The 25,140-nt window shown below is 29.6% G+C and overlaps 2 protein-coding genes and 1 non-coding gene across 8 annotated transcripts in view; 1 reads left to right on the top strand and 2 right to left on the bottom strand.

The window, feature by feature from the left end:
* Positions 1–36: 36 nt before the first annotated feature.
* Trnap-agg (transfer RNA proline (anticodon AGG)) lies at positions 37–108 on the bottom strand. The gene has a single exon. It is a non-coding gene; the product is annotated as a tRNA-Pro (tRNA).
* Positions 109–120: 12 nt separating this feature from the next.
* On the top strand, positions 121–8,089 carry LOC132904613 (leucine-rich melanocyte differentiation-associated protein-like). Of its 2 annotated transcripts, XM_060955274.1 has the most exons (5): positions 143–292; positions 390–617; positions 5,111–5,489; positions 6,070–6,160; positions 7,867–8,089. In XM_060955274.1, exons 1-4 carry the CDS (start codon positions 233–235, stop codon positions 6,147–6,149), a joined length of 747 nt encoding a protein of 248 aa, XP_060811257.1. In that variant the 5' UTR covers positions 143–232; the 3' UTR covers positions 6,150–6,160; positions 7,867–8,089. The 2 variants fall into 2 exon arrangements, with proteins under 2 accessions (XP_060811256.1, XP_060811257.1); XM_060955273.1 differs by lacking the exon at positions 7,867–8,089 and having other exon boundaries at positions 121–292; positions 6,070–6,487.
* Positions 6,430–25,140, bottom strand: part of LOC132904592 (uncharacterized) — a 95,003-nt gene continuing 76,292 nt past the window's right edge. For 3 of the 5 annotated variants that reach the window (XM_060955217.1, XM_060955214.1, XM_060955215.1), the window contains exons 12-18: positions 15,568–15,722; positions 14,633–14,820; positions 13,226–13,328; positions 12,955–13,116; positions 11,154–11,386; positions 10,229–10,440; positions 6,430–8,697 (exon numbers count right to left, since the gene is read on the bottom strand). In XM_060955217.1, the coding sequence (XP_060811200.1) occupies positions 8,543–8,697; positions 10,229–10,440; positions 11,154–11,386; positions 12,955–13,116; positions 13,226–13,328; positions 14,633–14,820; positions 15,568–15,722 (1,208 nt within the window). In that variant the 3' untranslated portion in view covers positions 6,430–8,542. Of the gene's footprint in view, positions 8,698–10,228; positions 10,441–11,153; positions 11,387–12,954; positions 13,117–13,225; positions 13,329–13,935; positions 14,507–14,632; positions 14,821–15,567; positions 15,723–25,140 lie in introns of those variants that run through there. The other 2 variants (XM_060955218.1, XM_060955219.1) reach the window with 2 other exon arrangements.

Genomic DNA, 25,140 nt, shown 5'->3' with positions numbered 1-25,140 from the left:
GAAATGTAATTAAAATGATTAAAAAAAATAATCATCGGGCTCGTCCGGGATTTGAACCCGGGACCTCTCGCACCCTAAGCGAGAATCATACCCCTAGACCAACGAGCCATGTTGTATATCGTACTCATTGGTAGAAATATCTTTCGTAATGGCGACTCCACTGTCAATTCAAAGTATTATCATTCTTATTATTTAATGATAATTTCTCATCATATAGTACTTTACGTGCAAGATGGCGGAACGGAGCCAACAAGATTTTAATAGGAGTGCATTGACAGTACGATGTGGGCGGGTAATTAGTGTATATTATTATTAACAGACAATCGAAGTGTTCTTTTAGTGAACTTTGTTCTATATACGAACTCTTACACGTCGTTTCAATTATCTAGGCTTGGTATACGGGACAACGAGCAGAAAAGATACCCGGAGGATTAGTGGGTGTCGTTGGTAATGATTGTACGAGTTTAGATTTGTCATATAATGAACTAACCTCTATCAGCTCTGTTAAACACTTCTGCAGACTACAGGAATTGATACTCGACAATAATAAACTGCGGGACCTAAAGACATTACCTTGTATACCAAGTTTGACCACACTCAGTTTAAACAATAACAAGGTTTGTTTTGTTTATTTTTGCTATTTTCTGTCTTAGAGAGAATATTTTGTTATATTAAAGTTGTCACTTATGGCATAAACACGAGTTACTTGACGATTGTATGTTGTGAGAATTATAGATTAAATGGTTTTTCAGTGATCTTTTAAATATAATATTCTATTTTAGTTTTTTATTCAGGTCAGTCAGTTATTTATATGCATGGCGTTCTATGTTATCTTGTAAAGTACGGTATGTATGTATGTACTTACATACATACTTAAGTACATAGTTAGCAAAAGTACTGCGCAATTTTGATGAATGATAAATAATAAACGTTAATTAATGTTCTTTAAATCTCATAGAATTGTTGAAAGAAAAATTGTCATCCGTTATAAAAAAAGTTCTTATCATCAACAAGACTTAAAATATTGAATATAGAAAGACGTTGGAGAGTAGTTAATGTAAAAACTACTTTTTTCAAATTTTAAGGTATTGACAACATATTGTATTATGTACTTAATAATCTTAATTATGTTATTCCATTTTCGAGCATTTTCATTTACAATAAATTACGTATAAAATGTTTTATGTATAATTCGTGATATTTTATCTATGGACAAATTTCTTATTTATTTCACTAAAATTTTATTATTTAAACATTCGTCAAATACATTTCAATAGATTTTAGCATAATGCTGTGACGTGCTCGTTATCATGTGTGACAACAGATTTATCTTTCAGCGCGTACAAATGTTATTAAATTTCTATTTATAGTAATATTATATGTGGTCAATTCGATGCTTAATTACAGGATGAACTTCTTTTTGATATTATCTTACTTTCCATTTCCAGTGTGAATTATGCTTTTTTTTTTACAAAAAGATAACAGTTCTGAATGAAACCTGAGAATTTATTTTACCTAATTTATTAAATACTTTGCAGTCTTATTGATATGTATTGAAAATATTTGAACGGAAATTACAGGAAAAGTTCAAAATATATAGCGCTTTAAAGAAACGCTTATTTTTCTAATGAAACACAATATGATTTATGTACTTTAACAAATCAACTAATTATTTATTTGAATATATGCTAATATTCAAATAAATTGTATTTACTTATGTATCGAGTACCGGTTCGGAACCAATTTCCGAATATATTCAGATTCTTAAGAATATTTCGTCCGTTTTCCGAAAGTACGTAAATTGCAAAAAATCTCCAGGTTTGCCGAAAATGTCGAGATTTTCGAGTATTTCCGTGATTCCCAAAAGTGGGGGATTCTTACTCTTGTTCTGTTCGATGTAACGATATTGTTGCACACTATTGTTTGAAAATGTGAAGAAACTGGCTTTCTTACATGCGAATTCAAAATGAAGTATTATACTTAGATATTATTTATTTCTACCTTCCGAATTTTATAATTTTATATTGATAAATTAAATAAGTAAAAATTAGTAAATAAATAAATTTTATAGTGATTTCCAAAAAGGTCTAAAAATCGAAAATTTGAAATCAAGGTCATATTTACGAAAACAAGTCTCGAAACGGATCTTCAAAATTTTCGGGAACACCGACACTTTCTGAAAATCTGGATATTTTCAGGAATACCGATACGTTCGGGAATCCTATTCGATTCGATCTCGTCCCAATCATCGGGTTCTCGCACACCTTTAGTATTGAATACAGGAATAGATACATATTTTAATAGTTATGCAATTATTTCTGTATTTTTCCTTTTTTGGAAATCGCAAATGTTATCGTATAGTAAATTTAAAAAATCCAATAATTTCTATGCAATAAATGTCTTTTATCAAAACTTTATTGTTATGAAAATTTATAGATACAGGTATACAAATGATAAAAAGATTATTAATTAGTACAATCTCATATGACATCGTAAATACATTTATAATTTTTTAACAATGGTTTTAATTTATTTTGTTTCTGACTTTTCTTCGTAAGACATGTCATTACAGCGTATCGTAAGGAAAGTTTAACAAAAATGTGGGTAGATATAATGTGTTACAGTAGGTTTTATGTGTTAAAGCAAGAAAAAAGAAAGTTGATATAAACATGTATTAAAATGCATTTTTATGAAGATATCATACAGTTTAGTATTGGTACATTTTAGCTATCATTAAAACCGTGTTTGTATTATATATACATATATACGAGTATATTATAATAATATAAACTATATATTTTTTCACATTTACATTTTCATTGTATTAAATCTTTTTCATGATAATATAATTATATATAGAATATATTCAAATTTTTATTTTGCATATTAAAATACCAATTAACCTTTAAATACGGCCATGTATGTCAGAAAAATTATTATGAAGACTAACGATGGTCAATATTACGTATATTTCGAACATATATTACTAGTTCATGATTTTTTAACAGTTGTTAAAATGGTAATTCGTAGAAGGTAAAATAAAATGTTTGTGTTCATTGTTGAATTAACTGTACTCACTTGATCAGGAAACTCTTAAAGGAATAGCTTGTAACTGATTCATCCTGATTAAAATTCCGACCGTGTATCGATGATATATACTTTTGGTATCTTATATCATCGAGAATATTTAGTTCGATGACATTTATGCCATTCACCTTGTTGCGAGTAAGTGCGGTGATGTAATCAGGACGTATATTAACATATTTTCGTCAGCAACAGTATTATTTTATATAAATTAGCCAATTAATTAAAAACATTTACTGTTCATATTTAGCATTTATTTTGTATTTAGAGACAGACATATTTGGTTATCCATTATTATTTCAAAATAGTGAGTTTAAATCTGTTTAATTAATTATATGTTTATTGATTGTTCTTTATTGTATATATCTATATATATACAAAATATTACTTCATAAAATATAAAATTATAATCACTACCTGATCTCCAACTTATGCTCATGGCTTAATATACCTTAAGCAAACTTATGTGTATAAAATAAAAAATTATTATACTAAAAGTAAAATCAATGTGGAAAGGTTTCTGGTCATAAAATGCAGCACATTTTGTACTATGCATGCGTATAACGCACAGAATGCGCTGTGCTTCATTAAATAGTTGCAAAACGGTTGATACTATCGCGTATATGAAGTTACAGTACTTCCGTCACTTGACGAAACATCGTGAACCACATCACCCACACAAAACGTATGCTGGCTGTGTTACGTCGGCCGATTTCTGTACGAAAATTAGATGGATGTTTTTATTTCCCAGCCCACTGATAAGACATTGCAATATTACGTAGTCTATAACACTCTGAAAGAGTTTAGCTACAAGAAGGAATGTAAGGAGGCAAGAGAAAAAAATTCGTAAAAACCGGTGTAGTAGTTTCTAAGCCTACTCAGCACAGACAAATAAACGCTGCGCTGTTTCTTTTTTAGGATATTTATTAGTATAGTATAGTATAGTATTAGTATAGTATAGTATAGATATTAGATATTAGTATAGATAAATAGAAATAAATAAAAGAGCTACAAGTTAATTTGATAACTATACTATCCTGTTATAGCTATAAATAATGCGAGTTGTGAATTTTCAGTATTATGTATTTACTGTGTGATATATCTTGCCATTGTGCTACTACATGATACAGTCGTATCGTAAACAATAATCTGTGAGAACTGAAAATATATAGTATTGCCAAGTATAATATTTGAAGAAACTATGACATATACATATAAAGCTAATATATAAAAATATATATATTATATATATTATATAATTATATATAATGTATACAAAATTCCGTATTTTAAATTACAAATTGCAATATGTAATTTTTAATATTTATATTTTTAATTTTGATGTTGAAATATTTAACATTTAGATGTTTAACAATACATTTTGAATATTGTTTGCAAATTTACTTAATTGGTCTTTATAAAATATTATAATAATTTCAATGTTTATTTAAAATCATATAAATTGAATTTTGTGAATTTTAATTTAACGAATAATAATAATAGGTTTAGTTTTTATAAAATAAACTGAAGTCTTAATTCACAAAATTATGACATATATATTAATAAAATGTATTATGTATTACAATATTTGAATATTTAAAATGTACTTATGTGTTTATAGGATTTAATTAATTTTATACTATATGGTACCTCATTTAAATATAAATTAAATATTAAATTAAATAGTATGTAATTCTACATGAATATTGAACATTTTTTACTAAACTAATTATACGATTTATTTCGATCTTCATTAAACGTTAAATTAAATATTGCTAAACTTATTTGTGCGTATTGTCCGCATTTCGTTCATGCAACTTGCATTCCATCTAAGATATTATTAAAATATAAATGTTATCTATAATATTGTTTATTTAAATATCTATATTCTGATATCTATAAGACATATATTAATCAAATATTTTACGTTTCTGTACTACGTTTCTGTACGCTGTTTCTGTACACTGAAACTTCACATTCCTATCATCGCACGATTTGATTTGATTATTGTGAACAATTTTTTTAGATAACAGACATAGACCATTCGTTAAGAAGGATACAAGAATGTTGTCCAAATGTGGTGTATGTGAGCCTGCTTGGCAATCCAGGATGTCCCGATCAGTTGACTAACCCAACATCAACGGACGACGAGGATTATAATCGTTACAGGCTGTACGCGATATACGTATTACCTTCGACTCTTCGCTTTCTTGATTCACGTCCCGTAACGCGACATGAACGAAACGATGCCGAAAGACGAGGAAAATTCTCAAGGACTGTGAAATTGGCCCCAGAATTGTTACCGAAATTTCGTCCGAATCAGATGGAAGACTTCGACGATATCTTCTTTAATGTTCATTATACGCCTTTGCCAAGGTCAATTCGCGATCCTCTTGATCACAAAGGTACGATTTTGATATGGTGTATTTTATTATTTTTTAAGCATTTCTTTCTGTAAGGGAATTATTCCAATGAAGTTCAATATGCAATGATATTTCATTAAGAAATGATTCCACTCATGAAAGAAATGAAGTAAAATATTTATTATATAATAACTAATAGTGTGTAGAACTGATTTAATCTTAACACTAGAGATAAATGTATTTATCCTGTTAAATCTCAAGTAAGTAAGTGTTTGAACGTACTTCTATTATTATTAGTAAAGCAATGTGTTATGAAAATGCTGATTAGGAAATCAAGTCTAAGATGTATATAATATATGTGCGTGAAATTGTATAAACAAAATTATATTTAGAGTATTTTATAAGTAAAACATTTACTTTATCTATCACCTATACTTCAGTTTTAATTTTTATTTCAATTTCATTTTTAATTCTCCGATAAAACATTATCTTTTAAATACCTAGTTTCTTCTACGAAATTTTAGATGCAGTATCATTGTTCAGTTTCAGTCTATTTACGTTATCTAAGAGTAAATGAAAATATTTCTGAAAACTTGTTTCAATAAGAATATTTTTGTTCCAGGAGCATTTGGAAAGTGTAAATACCGCTACTCAGGAAAAAATTCGGAAGGAAATCGGTTTATTTCAAATAACGATCTTTGAATTCCCATTTAGTAAGTCAAACTAACTTTTGAATGTAAGTTATGATAATTCTTTTTCCAATCAATGATAAAAACAGCGATCAGGCTCGTATAACCGTACTGAATGAGACAATGCACAATTTTTTTACTTTCTTGATATTTTTTCTTCTTTATTACCAAAAAATCTCTTCTACGTGCCTGAAGTCGCGTTTGTACGCATTTATCTACTAGATGTTAATTTTTTATATAAATAAATAAATATATATATATACACATCAAATAAAATATAAATTCACCATGAGTAAACATACAAAATTTTATTATCATGTACACTGGTATAAATAAATGTCCAAATTAGTATCTCTGTTTCTTTCCAATTGATCGAACGATTCGATCCGAGTGTTACGTGACACAGTCTCGAACGGAAACAGAAAACGTGCACGTGTCATGAATTCCAACACTTCGGTTCTTTCTTCCTGCTCATTGACTTTATTATCATAATTTAATATTATTGGTCCTTAAACGTACACAACATAGTCTTGCAACAATACTTTCTATGCGCAACAAATCGGGTTTTTTTTTTTCTAACAAATAGCGAACAAATACAGCTCATCCAGCTGACACCCTCGTTTTTATAGGCATATTGACGAATTTTCATACTCGGTTCTTTGACACGTGTTTAGGAGAGAACTTACGTCGAAGGCAGTTTAAAATAGTCTCAATTGTTAACCCTGTATTTAGGAAGAACCTTACGGATAGGTACTTAAACGATCCATGTTACGCTCTATACTTGCCTATATGCAATAAACCGGAAACTCGGCATCGTAATAATTAATTAAGTACGATTACGTCAGCCTTTCGGTTCGTTCCGGATGTAATTAGTATTAAAAGGAAGTATACGCGGACCAGTGTTTCTTATATGTTTCGCATTATCATAAGCGTTCTCTATTGGCATACGCTTCTTCTTTTTGAAACACTGATTTTTTTTATTCTATTTAAGATTTTCATCTGTTGCCGAACAACTGATCAAAAGCCCCATGGCTTATTGTATATTGTGTAATCGTACGTGACTGTATAAATATAACATTTATATGATTACATGTATTTCTATAGAATGGGAACCGGTCATATTTAATTCCTTAAATACACCGTTCCATCGGCCTGACAATGCTCAGCGTGAGAAATCGTTTCAAGTATTGTACACACTGGAAGCATCTTTCTCTCCAAGAAAGGAAAGTGTCTACAATGCAAGCCACGTTCCAAACGCTAAAACTTTTTATTCTTCAATTAATGTCAAGTAAAATATATCTTATAAAATATATATATATCGTTTGTGTTCTTTTTTTTCGTTCGCTGAAAGATAGAATTATTAAAATTTCATTCTATTGCTGCGATCGACGAGCCATTTTCCAAGAATGTACACGTTTGGAACGAGGCCTCACTTACTCAAGTTTTATTTCCTACTTTCGATAATATGCTTGGCCACGAAGGATATTCATGTATGATAAATACTCAATAGTCATCACGCCTCGCGATTGGACGGATGTCCGCGATTAAAAAATTGTATTCCGCTATCATCAAAAAAGTTCTTATTCGAAGAGAAGAACGAGACACGCCTTTTCACAATATTGCACGAATTTTGCACGTAGATATATCGATGTTGACCACCTGGCTAGAATTTGTTTTACTCTGTAAGAATGGATATTACAAAAACAAAATGGGAGATTAAAAAATAACAGGTGATAACGAAGAAATGTAATGAAAGCGACTAAACAAAAAAAGGAAACGAAAATAACGAAAACGTAGAAGAAGGATACAGTGGTACAAAGAAAAATTACTCGAAGAAAATCGTATGAAATATGGTCTTTCATATCTACAGCAATCTAAACATAAGAAAAACATAGTTCGAAACAATACCTACAAAGTAACATATCAAAAGCAAACGAAAACTGCGAAGTGAAATTCTAATTATCGCGCAGCTACGAACATTTACAAATTAGACTGCAGTAATGGTAAGTACTAATTTTAGAACCAAGATTAGATTACTTGGAACTTGTTCGCATATGTCCAGAGCTAGTACCTCTTGACGGCCACATGCGGTATTGTGTCCCGCATAATTTAGAGTCTAAATTATAGACTGTGCCCTGTAAAGAGAATTCAACGCGTCCGCATTGGCCTTAAAGGCACTGATTATTTTGTCTTTTTCTTTTTTTTTTTTTGTTTTTTTTTCGAAAGTTGTTTTGAAACTAATCGATGTGTAGTGTGATTACACTACCACGTATATACATGATACGTATATATTTAAGTTGAACTAGGCCGAAGCGTTTCGAGCTTCCGTGAGACGGAGACCCATAAGGTCCGCGAACGAACATGTCACTTAAGTACAAAAGAAATCACTAAGAGGGCACGACATGCTTAGGAGTTGCTGTTTTTCCCGTGATTATGCAGGTTTGGCCTCAAGGTCACGGCTCCTTCGACCCAGAAGTTAGGCCTTTCAAGCATGCTCTGCCAAAGTGATAGCTCCCGACCGGTCGCATCCATCCAGTCAACTGGTTTTCCGTAGTGTTTTCCTGGAAAGATTAATTAATTTCTTTAATATATCAAATTATGACTATTCAAATTGAAAAGTTTATATGTATAATCATGTTCTATTCGTATTAATAAAGAATAAGATATATTTTAAATATTGTTGGTTCTTAGTAGTACGTGGAATCGATTTATTTAATAAATACTTTTTATTTAACTACGATTTATTTAATAGTGTAAAGTCCTGATAATCTAATATTGCAAATTCTTTATATGGTCCCTTATAAAATTTGTACAAGAAGTCTGTATAAAAATCATAAGAGAAACGTTGTGGTATTCTGTGTGCTTTTATAATATCTTAAAATATAGTATTAGTAATAATATATGTATATTGTATAATATGTATTAATAATCAATTTTGGAATATTAGATTTGAACATGAAATATTATATTTGTCTTATATCAATGATTATTATGTGTTAACTAGATGGCGAATTAACTAACTTTAGTATACATGTACATAGATTTTAAAACATGTTAAAAATTGCAATGTGTTCAGGATGCAAAGTGTGTGTTTCATTTATAAAAAAAGTCATAGTGTTGAAAATTACATTTTGTCTTACATCAATGATCATTACGTATTAACTAAATAGAGAATCAACTAACTTTAGTATACATGTACATAGATTTTAAAACATGTTAAAAATTGCAATGTGTTCAGGATGCAAAGTGTGTGTTTCATTTATAAAAAAAGTCATAGTGTTGAAAATTACATTTTGTCTTACATTAATGATCATTACGTATTAACTAAATAGAGAATCAACTAACTTTAGTATACATGTACATAGATTTTAAAACATGTTAAAAATTGCAATGTGTTCAAGATGCAAAGTATGTGTTTCGTTTATAAAAAAAAGTCATAGTGTTGAAAATTACATTTTGTCTTACATCAATGATTATTATGTATTAACTAGATAGTGAATTAACTAACTTTAGTATACATGTACATAGATTTTAAAACATGTTAAAAATTGCAATGTATTCAGGATGCAAAGTGTGTGTTTCATTTATAAAAAAAAGCCATAGTGTTGAAAATTACATTTTAAATAGGAAAAAGAGATGGAAGATTAATATGCTTCTCATAGCATGACATAATGTACATATGAGTCATAATATATGAATCATAATAATTTATGATCGTTTTCATTACGCTATAGAACGATATATAAAGTAAAAATCTTCAGTAGAATCAGAACTATATAGGGTGATTCGTCTAACATCATAAATTACTTAAAAATTGTTACATGAAAAAATCTTTTCAATCAAACTCGCATGTTATGAATATAATTTTTAATATAGATTATCTTGAAGTTTTATAAATGAAATGTGTATTATTTCATTATATTCGCGAAAAGGAGGTGGATAACTAATTATTATGTTATGCGGATCAAAAAACACTAATTTTCAAGATAGTCTCCAAATAATTTCTAATAAATTATATAATAAGTTTCCTAAATACTAAAATTATAGTAAAACGTAAAATATAAGAGTACTTTGAGCTGTGGTGATATGTACCTGTGCCAAGGTTGAATCGAACTCCGCCTAGAAATTCGTTGCTAGCAATACGATCATGGTCCCAGACTGTCAATTCCAGTCCACGTTCTGCTAGTTCTTGTAGACTAACATCTTTATAAATGAAAGTATGACCCCATACTGGTGAACCACCAGATCTGCGAACTACTCCAGTCTTTTGTTTCCCTGAACGTCCCTTGTCAGGTAATAAATAACTGAAAATATTTATAATAATAATAAACATGTAACTTTTTCTGCCTTAAATACGTTGCACGATTTTTTGTAAAGATACATTCTTTAAGTACATCTCTTAAGTTTCTTTTGATACATTTTTGAATGATATATATATATTAGATGAAATTATATATATATATAATAAAATATATTTCTCTAAACTGGATATATTTCTATAAACTAGAAGGTATCTTGATTTTTATAACATATAATTTCCAGCTCTTAAATATATTTATTCCTATATTAAATTTTCTTTCTGAGGTTTATTTTTATTTCTACATTATAAATGTCATTAACAATAAGTAAATATTTCCAATATTTTGAAAAGTATACAAGAAAAATATATATATATATATATATATATATATATATATATATATATATTGAAGCTATTTTTCTTGTATACTTTTCAAAATATTGGAAATATTTACTTACTGTTAATTACATTTATAATGTAGAAATAAAAATAAACCTTAGAAAAAAAATTTAATATAGGAATAAATATATTTAAGAGCTTGAAATTATAAGTTACAAAAACCAAGATACTATATATACCTTCTAGTTTATAGAAATATATCCAGTTTAGAGAAATATATAGCTGAAGTTCTTTTTATTTCTTTACCATCCTTTTTCAAAATTAGATGAAATTAGAAGTAAACTGTACATTGATATTTTACTAATAATTATGGTATACCTTTTACAAAACGGATCACATGTTCCTGAATTCTTTGCTCTGGTTTGTAAATTTCTTGCTTCCTTTACAAGCACGTGTAATGCACCACGACTCCAATTCTTCTTCGATTTAGAAGCACTACGATCTGTTCCTATTTCTCGATCTCGTTCTAGTTGTGTAGGATCTGGTGGTACGAACTTTAGACCGACGATTACCTCACCTTTGTATGCAACAGGGTCGTCGAATGGTTCTGTCTAAAATTTATAATTACAATGAGTATCGAATACATAATTATTGAGAAACATATTTTTATTGTTTAAAATCATTCCAATCGTATCAAGAAATTTGGACAGGAGGAACGATGCAATTATTTTGTGTAATACTTTTATATGTATTGTTTTATATGATTCGTGATTTTCGTTTCTAAGCTGTCAGGTTTATCGACATATTTTTATAGGGGATTAGATATTCTGTTTACTCTCAATAAAAAAAGTATTAAGACTCTTATGTCTAAGAACGATTAGTATAAAAAATATTTTAGCATTAATTTCGTAAAATTTATCGTATGAAAGACAAGGGAAACATAAACGCAGGAATAATGCTCTGTATCTTTAATTGTCTCTCGTACGATGAGTAATGATTATGGAGTAATTAAAGATCAAGACGATAATAAAATAAAGCAAGCAATATGTTTTAAGTAGATTTTAATAATAGTAATACTTCGAGTATTCTCAAATTTTGAGGATAATTCTTCTTAATTTAAGACACAAATAATTAAAAATAAATGAATGACTAATTAAAGTAAATATGCCATGTTTAATACTAATTATTGATAAAATGAATGAAAATTGGAGGTTTCTAGCAAAGATTCTAGTTCTTGCACATGCAAATACATCATAAAACTGTGTAGTTAGAAGTTAGTTTGCAAGAATATCACGCATTTCCATAGAAATGCTTTCTTCCTTCATGCTATTGTTCAAATTTGAATTTTTTGCATGTAAATGAATAGCCGAATGCGAATAATTTGCCAGGTAGTATAATAACTCGTGCAATATTGCATTCTTACCGCGAAGTGTGTCAATTAGCTTTATTAACGCAAATAAAAACAAATAAAAAGAGGCTCTAATTATATACTGGAGAATAATTGAGTCAGTACGAAGACTTACTTTCCCCGGCCCATTCTCGCCGCGCTTTTATATCTAGAATGATCTGTATTGTGTAAAATTGTGCGCATTGTGTAAAATTATTGAAAAAGAGATACAGTGCGAATCAACAAATTCTACTAATTAATAAATCTTAAATCGAAGATGAGTTTTGTTTCTATTAGTGGAATAAAGCTACAATAGTAGTTTAAGATAAAACTACGAAAACGAAATTAAAGTAGACTAACATTATCAACAAATTTTGGGAAATTGGGAAAAATTATCTTTATTTAGTTATTTATTAGAAATAAAAAATTCTTTCAAGAAATATACAATTAGTAAATATTTATTAATTATTATTAAAATTGATTTTTATATTTACTATGAGATATAGAGGAGAAACATGAATAGTTAATACTTTTAATTTACAATAGATATTAAATCATTTAAGCTAAATGCATTTCACAGTTTATTATTATACATACGAGAAACTAATATCTTAAAATAACAGTCAGCTATTTTATTTGTTTTTCTCTTCATCTCTCCTATCCCTAAAGTCTAAACATACCGATATTTAATAATAATAGATTTGTCGTTAGTCGCCTTGTATCTCTTCCAGCAATAATAAAACATTTCGTACATTTATGCTTGGTAACGTACTTGTGCTATCGTAAACTTACTCGTTCCTGAAGCGGGTACCATTTCGGTGTGGGATCGTCGAAGATTTTGTTCTCCAGGGGCATTCGAACCTCGCCAAGGAAATCGTTGCGTCCAAACATGTCTGAATGCCAAACTGTCAGCCACAGGGTTCTGGTTTCTAGGCCGCTCAGACTCATATGGAACTGAAATGTCGTGGTGACGAACCATCCAAGCTCTAACTTTCATGCAGGAACAACGGAGCAACAGGCAGAACATTTGTGCTCAAGACTGGTCTCAAATGAAAAAGCTTACCTTCAATGTTTCGTTAAACTCAGGATTCAACGTGTGCTTCTTCACCTTGGTTTTCCGTTTGCCGCTCTTCGACTTGTCAGGCAATAAGTATACTTTCACGTATCTGTTGAAGTAGATTATATCAAAAAAGAATGTAATTTTATAGGAAATTGTTGGTTTTAAAGTGTATATTAGGATCGCTTGTATTTGAATTATTATGCTCGTTGAAAGATAATTTTTATAGCAGTAGGGATTTAAATTTGATACAATTTTGGAAATATGTTTCTAGAATATTTACATTGCTTTTCTTTTAAATTGATTGTCTAGAGACGCATTAACCATATATAATAAATTATAGGTCATGTTTTATAATTTGCGTTGGATTGAAATTTTTTAATTTCCTTTGTATAGAAGAAACTGCTTTTGTTTTTATAACATACATTATTGTGATTATACTCTACATATTACAGTATAAAATATGTTATGAATTTATGGTTCTTTGAAATAATAAAAATATTAAAAAATATGTAGCTGATACTTATAGGTGGCATTTAGACATCAAGGCAGTGAAATGTGTATAATGGTATAAAATGGATCACTTAAATTGTTTATAATTTGACAAGTACATCTCAACCTAAAAGATAATTTGGTAGAGAAATTTTCTTCATTATTCTGATATCTAGAATTACTCTTTATAAATATCACCCAAATATTTTTAACATTCTGTATAATAACACTATATATTTCAAGTTATTACAATTTAATTATGAATCTTGTTTTCTCTTGACTTTTGAAAAATATGTTTTTGTAATTATTGTCTTTTCACCGATACTAAAGCAGTCAGGAATATTTGTAAAAAGGATGCTAAGAATTATAAATAAATTTGAAATATCGATCCTATTATACAGTTTTTTCTAAACATTCCAACTTCTTACGAACATTCGGACATTTTTCTTATGATATTTTGTTGTCAAGGAATACGATTGTCATAAAAGCTATAACTTAGAAAACACGAAGTTGGCACCCTGCTGGGGGTAGCCACCCACATGCTATATTTATTTTTATTTTATTTTTTTATTACCAATGAGATATAACACTTTACCAAATGTCCATAAGGACAAATTGTAAAAACCAAAACAAACTATATAAAAAAAAAATTTCTAATTTTTATGATAAATTCGCAAAAATTTCAATCTGTTGTGCATATAGTATATTGCAGAGTAGTTTTCGTTGTCTGATATATTACGTCTGTAAGAAAAGAAATGTACTAACGTGTTGAAAACTCCTACCAATTGGCAATAACTATTCATAAGTAAGAGGATAATTAGTTTTTTTATTATACAGTGATTAATTATATTGGGCGAGACATGTAATCGGTAGCATTAATCTGACAAATGATTTTTCTTTCATGAGTCATGCGTTACTTACGGATCGGATCGTTTGCGTTTTACGTCAACAGGAGCCAGATTTTTGCATTTTGTTACGTGCACTTCGAATGTTAGGTGCTTATAATCGTATTGCAAAGCGAATTCGACTTCTCCTGTGACGACAACCGAGCGACAGCACCGTCCTTCACCAGCACCGCTATAAACCGACGCCATAGAATCTGAACGTGCCTGAAAAATATATATTAAGTATTTATGTATATTCATATCCCAACAACGCAAGATAATTTGTAATCAATAAATATACCAAAATTACGGATATAACAATGAATTGGAAGTTTTCTTCTTTCCAACAACTCTTTTTCCTTAAGAGCCTCTTTCAGAGAAGTTTTCGTCTTTAAGAAACTCAAATTTGGAAATCGTTACAGTATGGTTTCTTGGTAGATGATAATTTTTATTTTCTTTTGTATTTGTATTTGTATTTCTTCTATACGTGCTTTTTTATTATCTACATATTATTTTATAATATTAAAGACAAATTTAAAATCTATCAAACCAATTACTTTTAGCTGTAGATCTTTCCTTTTCTTTAGTGCCAAAAATAACACTAAACACGCGTCTTTTATGGATATTTTGCAATGTACAATTAAATGAAATAGAGAGTTTTATCAAACTATTTGGATAAATTAATCATTTGATGAAAAACATTTGTACGTCATAATAGAATCACACGTAATATGATATAAGCACGCAGAATGGCGCCTTAGTTATAAATATGCAGAACCAGAAAAATGTAATATTTCGACATTCCAGGACATTTTTGAAACAAAACTAAAATCAGTTTAAATAAAACAAAATTGTATTTTAAAATATTTTTGTCGTATTTGTAATCAAATATTAGATACGTTCGCCTCTAATTCAACTTTTAGTATTCCAATGACACATTAGATTTAAAGCTGGTTTAAATTTCGTACTTACTCCAAGACTCGACAAAGATGCACGGGTTGCAAGGTGTCCAGAATGTAGTCCGGAATCCATGTCATCTACATCGATCACTGTGTGACTAGAGCCTGCTCGTGATCCTGCACCAATGATTGGAGTACTACATGCTTCTGACAAGCTACTTCCATCATCTGTAACATAAAATATATGAATAATATAATTAGACACGTCATTAATTAATAAACCGACCGGTTTTTATCTTTCTAAAGGGGTTTTTATTTTCGTTTCAAATTTCGCGTGTATTTGAACGATATTTATGTTTCTATTCGATAGAAGAGTGCAGTCTACAAGAAAAATATAAAATTCACAAAATATAAGTGTTTCTGTAAAAATCACTTTTATTATAATTTAACAATTTTAGAAAATAATATATTTGTTATTTGTATCTTATCTTATACGAAAGAATCTACAAAATAATTTCTTTGCAGAGATCTAAACTACTTTAATAAAAATAAGAAACTATGTATCTCTGTTAAAAGTACAAAGTTTAATGATTGCAATATTTTACGTATTTAAAATGTACACCTTTAAGCCGAGAACAAGAAATGGATGTAATAAAGAACCAAGCAAATTATTAGAAAATTATAACACGATGAAACTGACTTATTCCATCCTCAGAACTGTTATCGCAGCTTTTCTGCTGGCCTGCTTTTCGTATTCGACACTTGGGAAACAACTCAGAATACGAAGATAAATTCTTCCGTTCGTCCGATTTTTTAATCGTGTGTTCTGAAAATATTTCTGGGAAGGAAGATTCACTGTCACTTTCACACTCCTTCCTCTCGTCAGAATCATTCTTTTTATTAGTTTTAGAAAGTATCGTTAAACTGTGTTTTATGCCAAACGAAGGACTGCTCGGTGTATAAGTTCTATCCTCGGAACTTATAGAATTAATTGCTAATGCACTTTTCTCCAATCCTCTCGGTCTGTAATTGCTTTCCTGTATTAATGAACGATTACCATCGACGTTTGCTGGAATTTCATTCTTCGTCAATGAATCATCCGATGCCATTCGTTTCATCTCCATCTGATCCTTTTTCCTTTCCAAATCTTCATTTTGTAAAATCTTCTCATTTGATAATTCTTCATTGATGTGATTTCTACATTTAGGATAACAAGATGCACCACAACAGTCAAAGAATAAATTGGAAGTGATACGTCGCGCTAGATTCCTCACGGTCCAGGACCGATTTGGCACGTTGAAAGTGGTATAACCAGTAGCCTTTGCCATTTTCACGTGCGATTTTCTCATTCTGCGCCCTTCAGACACGTCGGAAACTTCTCCAGAGCAACCCGTTGCTGGCAACACTTTCTTTTGCTTGGAGAATCTACCGGAAGTTGGCTCGTTTCACTTCGATAACTTCCAACGGAGGAGATTCTTTGCCACGAGGCAGTGTTTCATGAAAACCTGCCTCGTACGTTTCGATCGTTCTTCCTATTTTATCAAAAATTGTAATGAAATAGAATATCGTTAGTCGGTGAACAATTAGAGATGTGCATTAGGATGGTTTTCGGTGTCGGACTTCGTTAAATGCCACTCGTATTCCTTTTCGTTCATTGCAATAGTTGTGTACAAGTAATTTTGTGCAATTTCTCGCGCAATTTCGCGATCAACCCTTGGCCAATTTACGCGAAATGGTGGAACGAAATGCAAACAGAAGCGAAACATTCTCGATACTAACGAGTTCGTTTATGTCCATGGTCGTTTCTGATAATGTAGCGAGGGGAACGAGCACTACGATAAAACTGATTTTTGCTTCCTGTTTTCCGTCCTGAATGTGTAGGGGCTTTCACGTTCAAGGTTCCGTCTCGATGGAATTATGATAAGGGACAATATTTAAATTATGTTTGAAAATTTCCTACGAAAGACACGATTACTTAGATCGTTGAATTTTATTATTGTACGAGGGTTTGGAGTACAGTTTCTACGGCAAGTACGATGGGATCAATGATAATTAGATAAGTATGGGAAAGTTCAAAATAAATAAGGTGGACGGAATGAATGGTTTTATAGATAAAACAATTTGCTACCAAAATTTCATTTTCTGTATTATATTTATAAGTCTAATGATAGTGATATATTAATTATTACTCTGTGATGTGGGATAATTGTATTAATTTAATTATTAATATACTGCGGATATCTATACATTTTCCAGAAATTTATAGTTGCAACAATATACAGAATACAATAAAAGCAACATATGAAAATACATAAAATATCTAAAGAAATTTTTTTATTATAATATTTAGTGAATAAAGTAAATTTCTACGCAGGTTCCATTTTTTAGTTATGTTCATAAATATTTAGATTTATTTTTAGAGTTTATGCAAGTCTTAATGATTAATATAAAATTTTACTTGAATGAGATATAGAATGAAACTTATATTTTCTCGAATTGAAACTAGATATGTTATAAAATAAAAGTTTATGATCAACAGACTCATTTATAGGATCATAGAAATTTTTAGTATCATATTCGCATTTCAGGTGCAATGGCTATGAGTGACTACAAGAAATGTGTGTCAAGGTGAATGCTGCTAGGCGAGAAAAAGTCTTTTGCAACTCGTACATTTTATACTTCGGATTTTAGTATATTAAAATTTCCATTTATTGTAGACCACATTATTAAACATATGTTATATAATTTTCGAAATTATTATCCTTATACCTACTTATTTTCTTTTGAAAAATAAAATTAAGTGAAAACATGATACGACAATAAATGGATTTTATTAATATTTGATTTGCAGCTTTACGATTCCTTTATATTAGTTCTAAAAGTGAAGTGTAAATTTTCAATATATATATATATTAAGTTGATAAAAAATAAATGGCTAATCTAAATATATTGGAATTCATTAAGTTAGATGATAATCGTAGATTGCTTTTAGTTATTTTTATGTCACAAGGAAGATTAGACTTTGCAGAATAGTTCAGCATATCTTTGTGTTTTTTTAGTATTTCGTATAACTTATTTCCAATAATGTTCGCATCGATTAACGATAGTTGTATTTACATATATGTATATAAAAAAACTATTACATATATAAGACAGTTGAGTAGAAATATATATCTTTTATGACTTATGATACTTTTAAACAGGAATTTCTACTGTATGATTAAATTTGTTATTGCTTAATTAATTCACGGGACACTGGGATTATTTTTAAAACTGAAGTAAGCGTATAAGTTACTGAGAAATGTAAGTAGACATCATTTTTTATTTGTAGAATGACCAAAAAAATAAAGTGCATATGTATTATATTCAAAAGTATATTAGATATATATAAGATATATATAAGATTATAGTCATTGAGTGATCATGGTATGTGACATTTATTTCACAATCTAGTAATTTAGAAGTCTCATCGATTAAAGCTTTACTTTCTTCTATTCTTAAAAAGTATAGTAGCTTGTTCTTTTCATCGGTGCATTATAATCTAATTTTATATAATAATATATTTTAATATTACATTTTAGAGTTCTGATTCTATCAATTCCTTGACATTGATTAAACATTTTCTTGCGTTAGTGATTATATTTGTATTTTAAATAATCGATAAATATGCAATCATGACATTTAATTCTATACACTTTGTTACGTGCTGTCCAAATAATAGAAACTATTCAATATTTGTATTAGCACCAATGTGTTAAACTATAAAATGAAACTGAAAGAAGATATGAAAAAAGAATACAAAGACGATCGTCTCGTTTAAAGTTTCACACCGAGTTGCCCTATTTTCATGTGTACACAGCAGTGAAAACACGTTAAGTAAGTATAGTATAGTCAGTGGAATCAATATAACGTTTCCACTCCCATGATTCACTCGAAAAAGTATATGGAAAAGTAACTTGTGTTATTCGAGCGAACCTTTGACATCTGTACAATTATGTGTGAGCATACACCCACGCGATTGGTAAACACCGTTCCCGATACGCGATGCACATGAGCCACCCAAGTATCACAAGTATGCGTAGATAAATGAAAGCCTAGCCTAGAGTTCTCCTTAATAGATATTGGAATATCATTTTCAAACTGTCATCGGTATAGTGCGATAAGTTTGTAAGAGAAACGTTATGATATCATTTTGGAATGTTGTCACTTGTTTCATGTTTTTACACAGACATATATATATAATAAAAAATTTCTTTAGATGTTAATATCTATATATATATTAATATATATTATATATAATATTACATATTATATATTAATTATTTATTATATTAATTAAAATAATATATTAATATAATATATAGATATATATAATATATATTAATATCTATATATTATATATATATTTTTATTTATTAATTATATATATATTTATGTCTATATATTAATATAATATATAGATATATAATATATACTAATATCTATATATTAATGTCTATATATATTAGATATATATACATAATATATACGTATGGAATTAAATTTTGTGGCAGACTATGGAGGAACTTGAAGTACTTAAACCCATTAGTAGGTGATGATGATACGGTTGCTTGACGGGTGATTGACTGCGATAAAATAACGAAGAATTTAGAATGAACGATTTAGAAAATAATTATCTCTTTTGATAGGTGTAACCTGTAAGCTAGAAGCTACTTTTTTATAATTCTACAATTTTACGTCAAATAAGATAATTTGACAATTTGTTATTTGTGAAATTTTCTTGTAAAAATTTCTATCATTAATATAATTTGTATTATAAATAAAATATATATAATTATTGATATAACTCATACTAATTTATAACTAGTTAATAATATTAATTAAATTGTATAAGTGGATAACTGATGATAGAATGGTATAAAGAATAATATATTCTTTCAACATTTTACAGAAAATAATTGCGTTAGGTGTAATGATATTTAAAATGTGACATTTTTAGTACTATATTTTTAAATATACAATTGATTTTAAATATGTGGTATGAAATTTTCCGGCTTTAAATTTATATTACTGTATCTGGAAGGATTAAGATATAAATTAAAAATGATAAATCAATATCTCTTATATGTAAAATACAAATGTTTGTAAAATTCAAAACGTTCTCCACATGTTTATTTTTATGATACGATATTGTGTATTTTATTTTTGAATTTCTTTTAATAGTAGAATACATTATTTGATAAAATATAAAAGTACCAAACAAGAAAAATCCACAGAGATAGGCACACAATAGGGGAAATCTGATAGGTGACTATTATTATCATCATTATTATGTTATTTGATTAATAATTGAATTATTAAATATATTATTTGCAATGAATGAAACTTCACGTCAAAAGAATTACAAAGATTTATTTTCTAGGATTAATGGATTTTTTTAAATATCAGTAAACTATACGTGATTATTGGCAACAATGATGAAATGTCTACATTCCTTAATTTCAGACTTCTCATGTTAATAAGGTATGACGTTATTAAGTTCCTGTAGTTCGTCACACTTTCTTTATTCCATGCTTAATAATCAAGATTAATTGCAACAAAGTACTAGTATATCGGATTAAATGTATGTTCATGAACTTCATCATAATAAATGAGTTGATCGTGCTCAAATTAATATTAAGAATATGGACATTGTAACACATGATAATATTACTTTCCTGAAGCATCTATTAGATAAATAACATTTTTAATTTATGCGGTATATTTGTTTTAATAAATTCTCAATCATTTTTTCAATTTTAATTATAAACTTTCTTTAGACATTAAGAATTATCTATAATTATATCAGCGTGTGTGTGTCTGTATATGCCTGTATGTAATATGAACTGATACACATATATGTAAAGGAATTGATACACATCTTGATGATACACTGAAGTTATTTAATATACTCACTTGGAATTAACACTAATAACTTTTTTTCAGAGATATTTCTCTTTCTTCTTTATATAGATACTCATGCTAATTTTAAACATAACCATTAATATGATACATATAATAAATAAATATAAATTTAATAAAATATAAAATACATAATAATAATAAATCTGGTATAAAATTTTCAAAACGTGTTACAATTTATAGTTTTCTTTACAATACACCTGATTATAAGGATAAGCATTAACTTCATTTTACTATTACAATATCCATTCATATCTATTTTAATAATGAGAAGAGGATATATATGTAAGGAATATTAAATATGAATATGAATATATAAAAAAAATAGTGGTAAACATTTAGACATAATTACATTATTATAATTACATAAGGTTTTAGACAAAAATATATTTGAGATGTATATATAAACAAAAAAATAATTTCAATCAAATTGTGAAAAGCATGTAGTTGCATCTACAACGCAGAGATGGAAAGAAGTCTCGCGTAAACTGGATCGTAGAATTAGTAAAAAATAACAATTAACATTAAAGAAAAATGATACATTCCTCTAATAAAGGAATAAAATGCAGCACTAATTATAAACAGAAAATAATCTTCAACATATTAAATTGTTTAAAACATATTATTGAACAAAAGGATATGGGAGACAATATTAAAACTTCAATAGAAAGTTGCCATTTTAGACATTTTAACGTCAATTTATAAAGTGTCTGAATATTTTCAAAACATGAAAATTCACTTTTTTTCAACATTTCTTTTAATAATTAAACAACGGTTTCTTTTACGTCAAAAGCACTTTACTCTCTGACATCTATATATTATATTTCAATGTACTGCAAAACATTTTTGTTCTTTTATCTGTATTTATTTCAGATGTAGAATATAGAAGTCAAAGTTATGCTAGTATTCGAATTTTTTTCGAGACCGACTGTATGTACGAATAACGGCATATTTTCACTTCAAATATGCTTTTTCGTGATTATTATCTTTCGGCCAATTCAAGTCACGCTTCGATAGAGTAATCCGATAACTATAATGCAACAGCATTTGTTTGTAAGATAGAATTCTATTCCTTTATTTAATTAATCCACATTATTTTACATAGCTTTGCCTGTTAACCAACACGGCAATTGATCTAATTAGTGGTAGAAATACAAAGTCGACTTTTAAATGAAGGAAATGCACACCGAGTAGAAGCCACGTGTAGTTTTAATTTACATCTACGCTTTTAATCGAATTCCGTAGTTTCTGCTAGCTTCGCGAAAAATCTATTCACTTTGGTGTTCAATTCGTTTAAACCGTGGCAGCCTAAATTTTCGCGGTTATTCAACCTGTATCAATTGCATATATACATATATACATGTACTAAATATTTTGTAGGTAGCTTCTACATATGTACATATTCAGATCTGTTTCAAATTTCACCAATATTATAATCGACATATGCGAATGCATTATGATATACATATATATGTATATAAAGATATCTAAATAGAAATTTGTTTTATCATTACAGGTTCCAAAGACATGTTTGCATTTTGCATATTTTTCACAATATATGTTTATGCGCATTACATACTTTTTGTATATTACGAAATTATTTCTCATAGAATCTCTGAATACTTCTATAGCTCTCATATATTTCATATCTATCAGTGATAAAATATTAATAACTTCACATTGATATTTTCAACAAATTACAATATTTATCGATACTCATTCAAGAATATTATTAAAGACATTGGGATAAATTAAAAGCTTTTTCCAATACGCTCAATGCTATCCTGGACAAAAAGTTAATTATAATTTTAAAACCACGACATACGTAACAAAACGATACTTTTAGTTTACAAAGTAATTCTAATATGTAAAAGACACTGATGTACAATGAGTAATATCGAAAAGACTATTGTTTGACAAGACTATTGCACGTTGTTACTTAAATAATATAATAAAATGAGAATTATTTTTCAGACAGGCATTCATATAGTATATTTTCTATATATTCCGTGTTTTAGTTTATACAGTATTTCTTCATATTGTACTTGCATAAACATTCGTGGTTTATTTGTTCTATTCTAAAAAGTTCTGCTAAAGACGATTATATTCTATTTCTCTTATTTCATTTTGGATGATTTCATTTCAAGTTGAAATTTTTCTTGAAAGCTTTATATTTTTTATTATTATGCAATCAAAAAATGATCATATCATTTTCATAATAATGTTATATATGTCATAACAATGTTATCCATATTAACAAGAAGATGTTGTATTTTAATAAAAGGTTCCTTCAATTATTTCTCTATATAGATTGTTTCCATATACACACCAGGTGGAGATACAACACGGCCCTCCCCCTAAAAGACACTAAAGACAAACACAGAAAAAGCACAAAAAAATATTGGTGGATACCAAACCCGTAATAAAATATGAGAGAAAACCACCAATTCGACAAAAGTCAATTCTGCCTCCGTGTAACCTAGGTGTAAACTTTGTAAATATTGTAAATATTGTAAATAAACATATTTAACATCCCTTTCCCCCTCCCTCTCATCCCGCCCCTTCCCAAAGTCCCACAGCACACAAAAAGCAGACTACCGAAGCGTCCTGTTTTGCGGCCAAGTTTCAGGACAAAAATAACAACATAAACAAGAAAGCTCTGCTCCCCAGCGGCTTAAATCCAAAAAACTCAACACAAGAATGAAAAACACAGAAAATTGTAAAAACTCCGACACATAATATAGCATGGCTACGTCGTACCGTCGCGTATCTGCACCTTTGCCTAATACACCTTATTCTAATTCATAGTTTAAGTGAATTACTTCAATGTATTAAAAACAAATCTTGGCATAAATAAACACTTAAAAAAAAATTGTTTCCATATACAATGACTTTTTTTTTTCTTTGTTTTTATACGTGGGGAAATCCTCATGGACATCCCCCCGCTTGCAAGCGGTGGGGTAATGTCGGATTATACCAACTAAAACCCCACGGTGGACCGCCCGACGCTCAACTGGGATGCCCGGGACCCATTTCGAATTACTGCCGGCGCACTCCTGCGTCTGCTCCTGTCTGAGGGAGTCGTTCCTTGGTTAGTTCGGGCATTGGGAGGGACCATCCCTCTCAACGCTATTCTCTGGGCCGTCGTGCAAGTCTGAAGAGGTCCAGATCCTCCTCGGCGTGTCGGTCTCTATGACCACCTTCGGCGCGGAACCCTGCAAGGGTGGGATGTTCTCACCCTCTCCCGCTCTGCTCGTTCCTTTACGAGCATTACGCCTTCGCAATATGAGCGTACTGCGAGGAGCTCTTGTCGCCTCCTCAGCATCGCTTTCACAACTGACGAGGGATCTAGTTTTTCTCCAATCGTTAGCCGTAGAATACGACGTGGGGCCTCCCACGCCGGACAAAATTCTAACGGGTGTTGGGCCGTGTCCTCGCCCTCGCCGCAGTGGTGACAGGTGCTCATCAACTCTCTTCCGATTTTCTTCGGGTATTCCCCGAATACCCCATGTCCTGCGAGCACCTGCGTCAGCCGGAAGGACAGTGGAAGCCCTCCGCGGTCTCTCCAAGTCTTCCAGTTTGGTAGGACCGATCTAACGGCTCGGTGGCCTTCGGTGAGTAGGTCGGAGCACCACTGCTCTCACACCTCTCGTCTAACTTCGCCCTGAACGTCTCGGGGCACCTG

Source organism: Bombus pascuorum, chromosome 2, assembly GCF_905332965.1.
Source record: "Bombus pascuorum chromosome 2, iyBomPasc1.1, whole genome shotgun sequence".
Lineage (NCBI taxonomy): Eukaryota > Metazoa > Arthropoda > Insecta > Hymenoptera > Apidae > Bombus > Bombus pascuorum.
Note: the sequence above shows the minus strand (reverse complement) of the source record. Positions and strands in the feature narration are given on the sequence as shown.

Excerpts from the sequence above, each read along its gene's own strand:
- LOC132904613 (XM_060955274.1), top strand. The coding sequence starts at position 233 with ATGGCGGAACGGAGCCAACAAGATTTTAATAGGAGTGCATTGACAGTA. Across the intron at positions 618-5,110 it reads TCAGTTTAAACAATAACAAG|ATAACAGACATAGACCATTC; the intron begins GTTTGTTTTGTT and ends CAATTTTTTTAG. Across the intron at positions 5,490-6,069 it reads CGATCCTCTTGATCACAAAG|GAGCATTTGGAAAGTGTAAA; the intron begins GTACGATTTTGA and ends TTTTTGTTCCAG.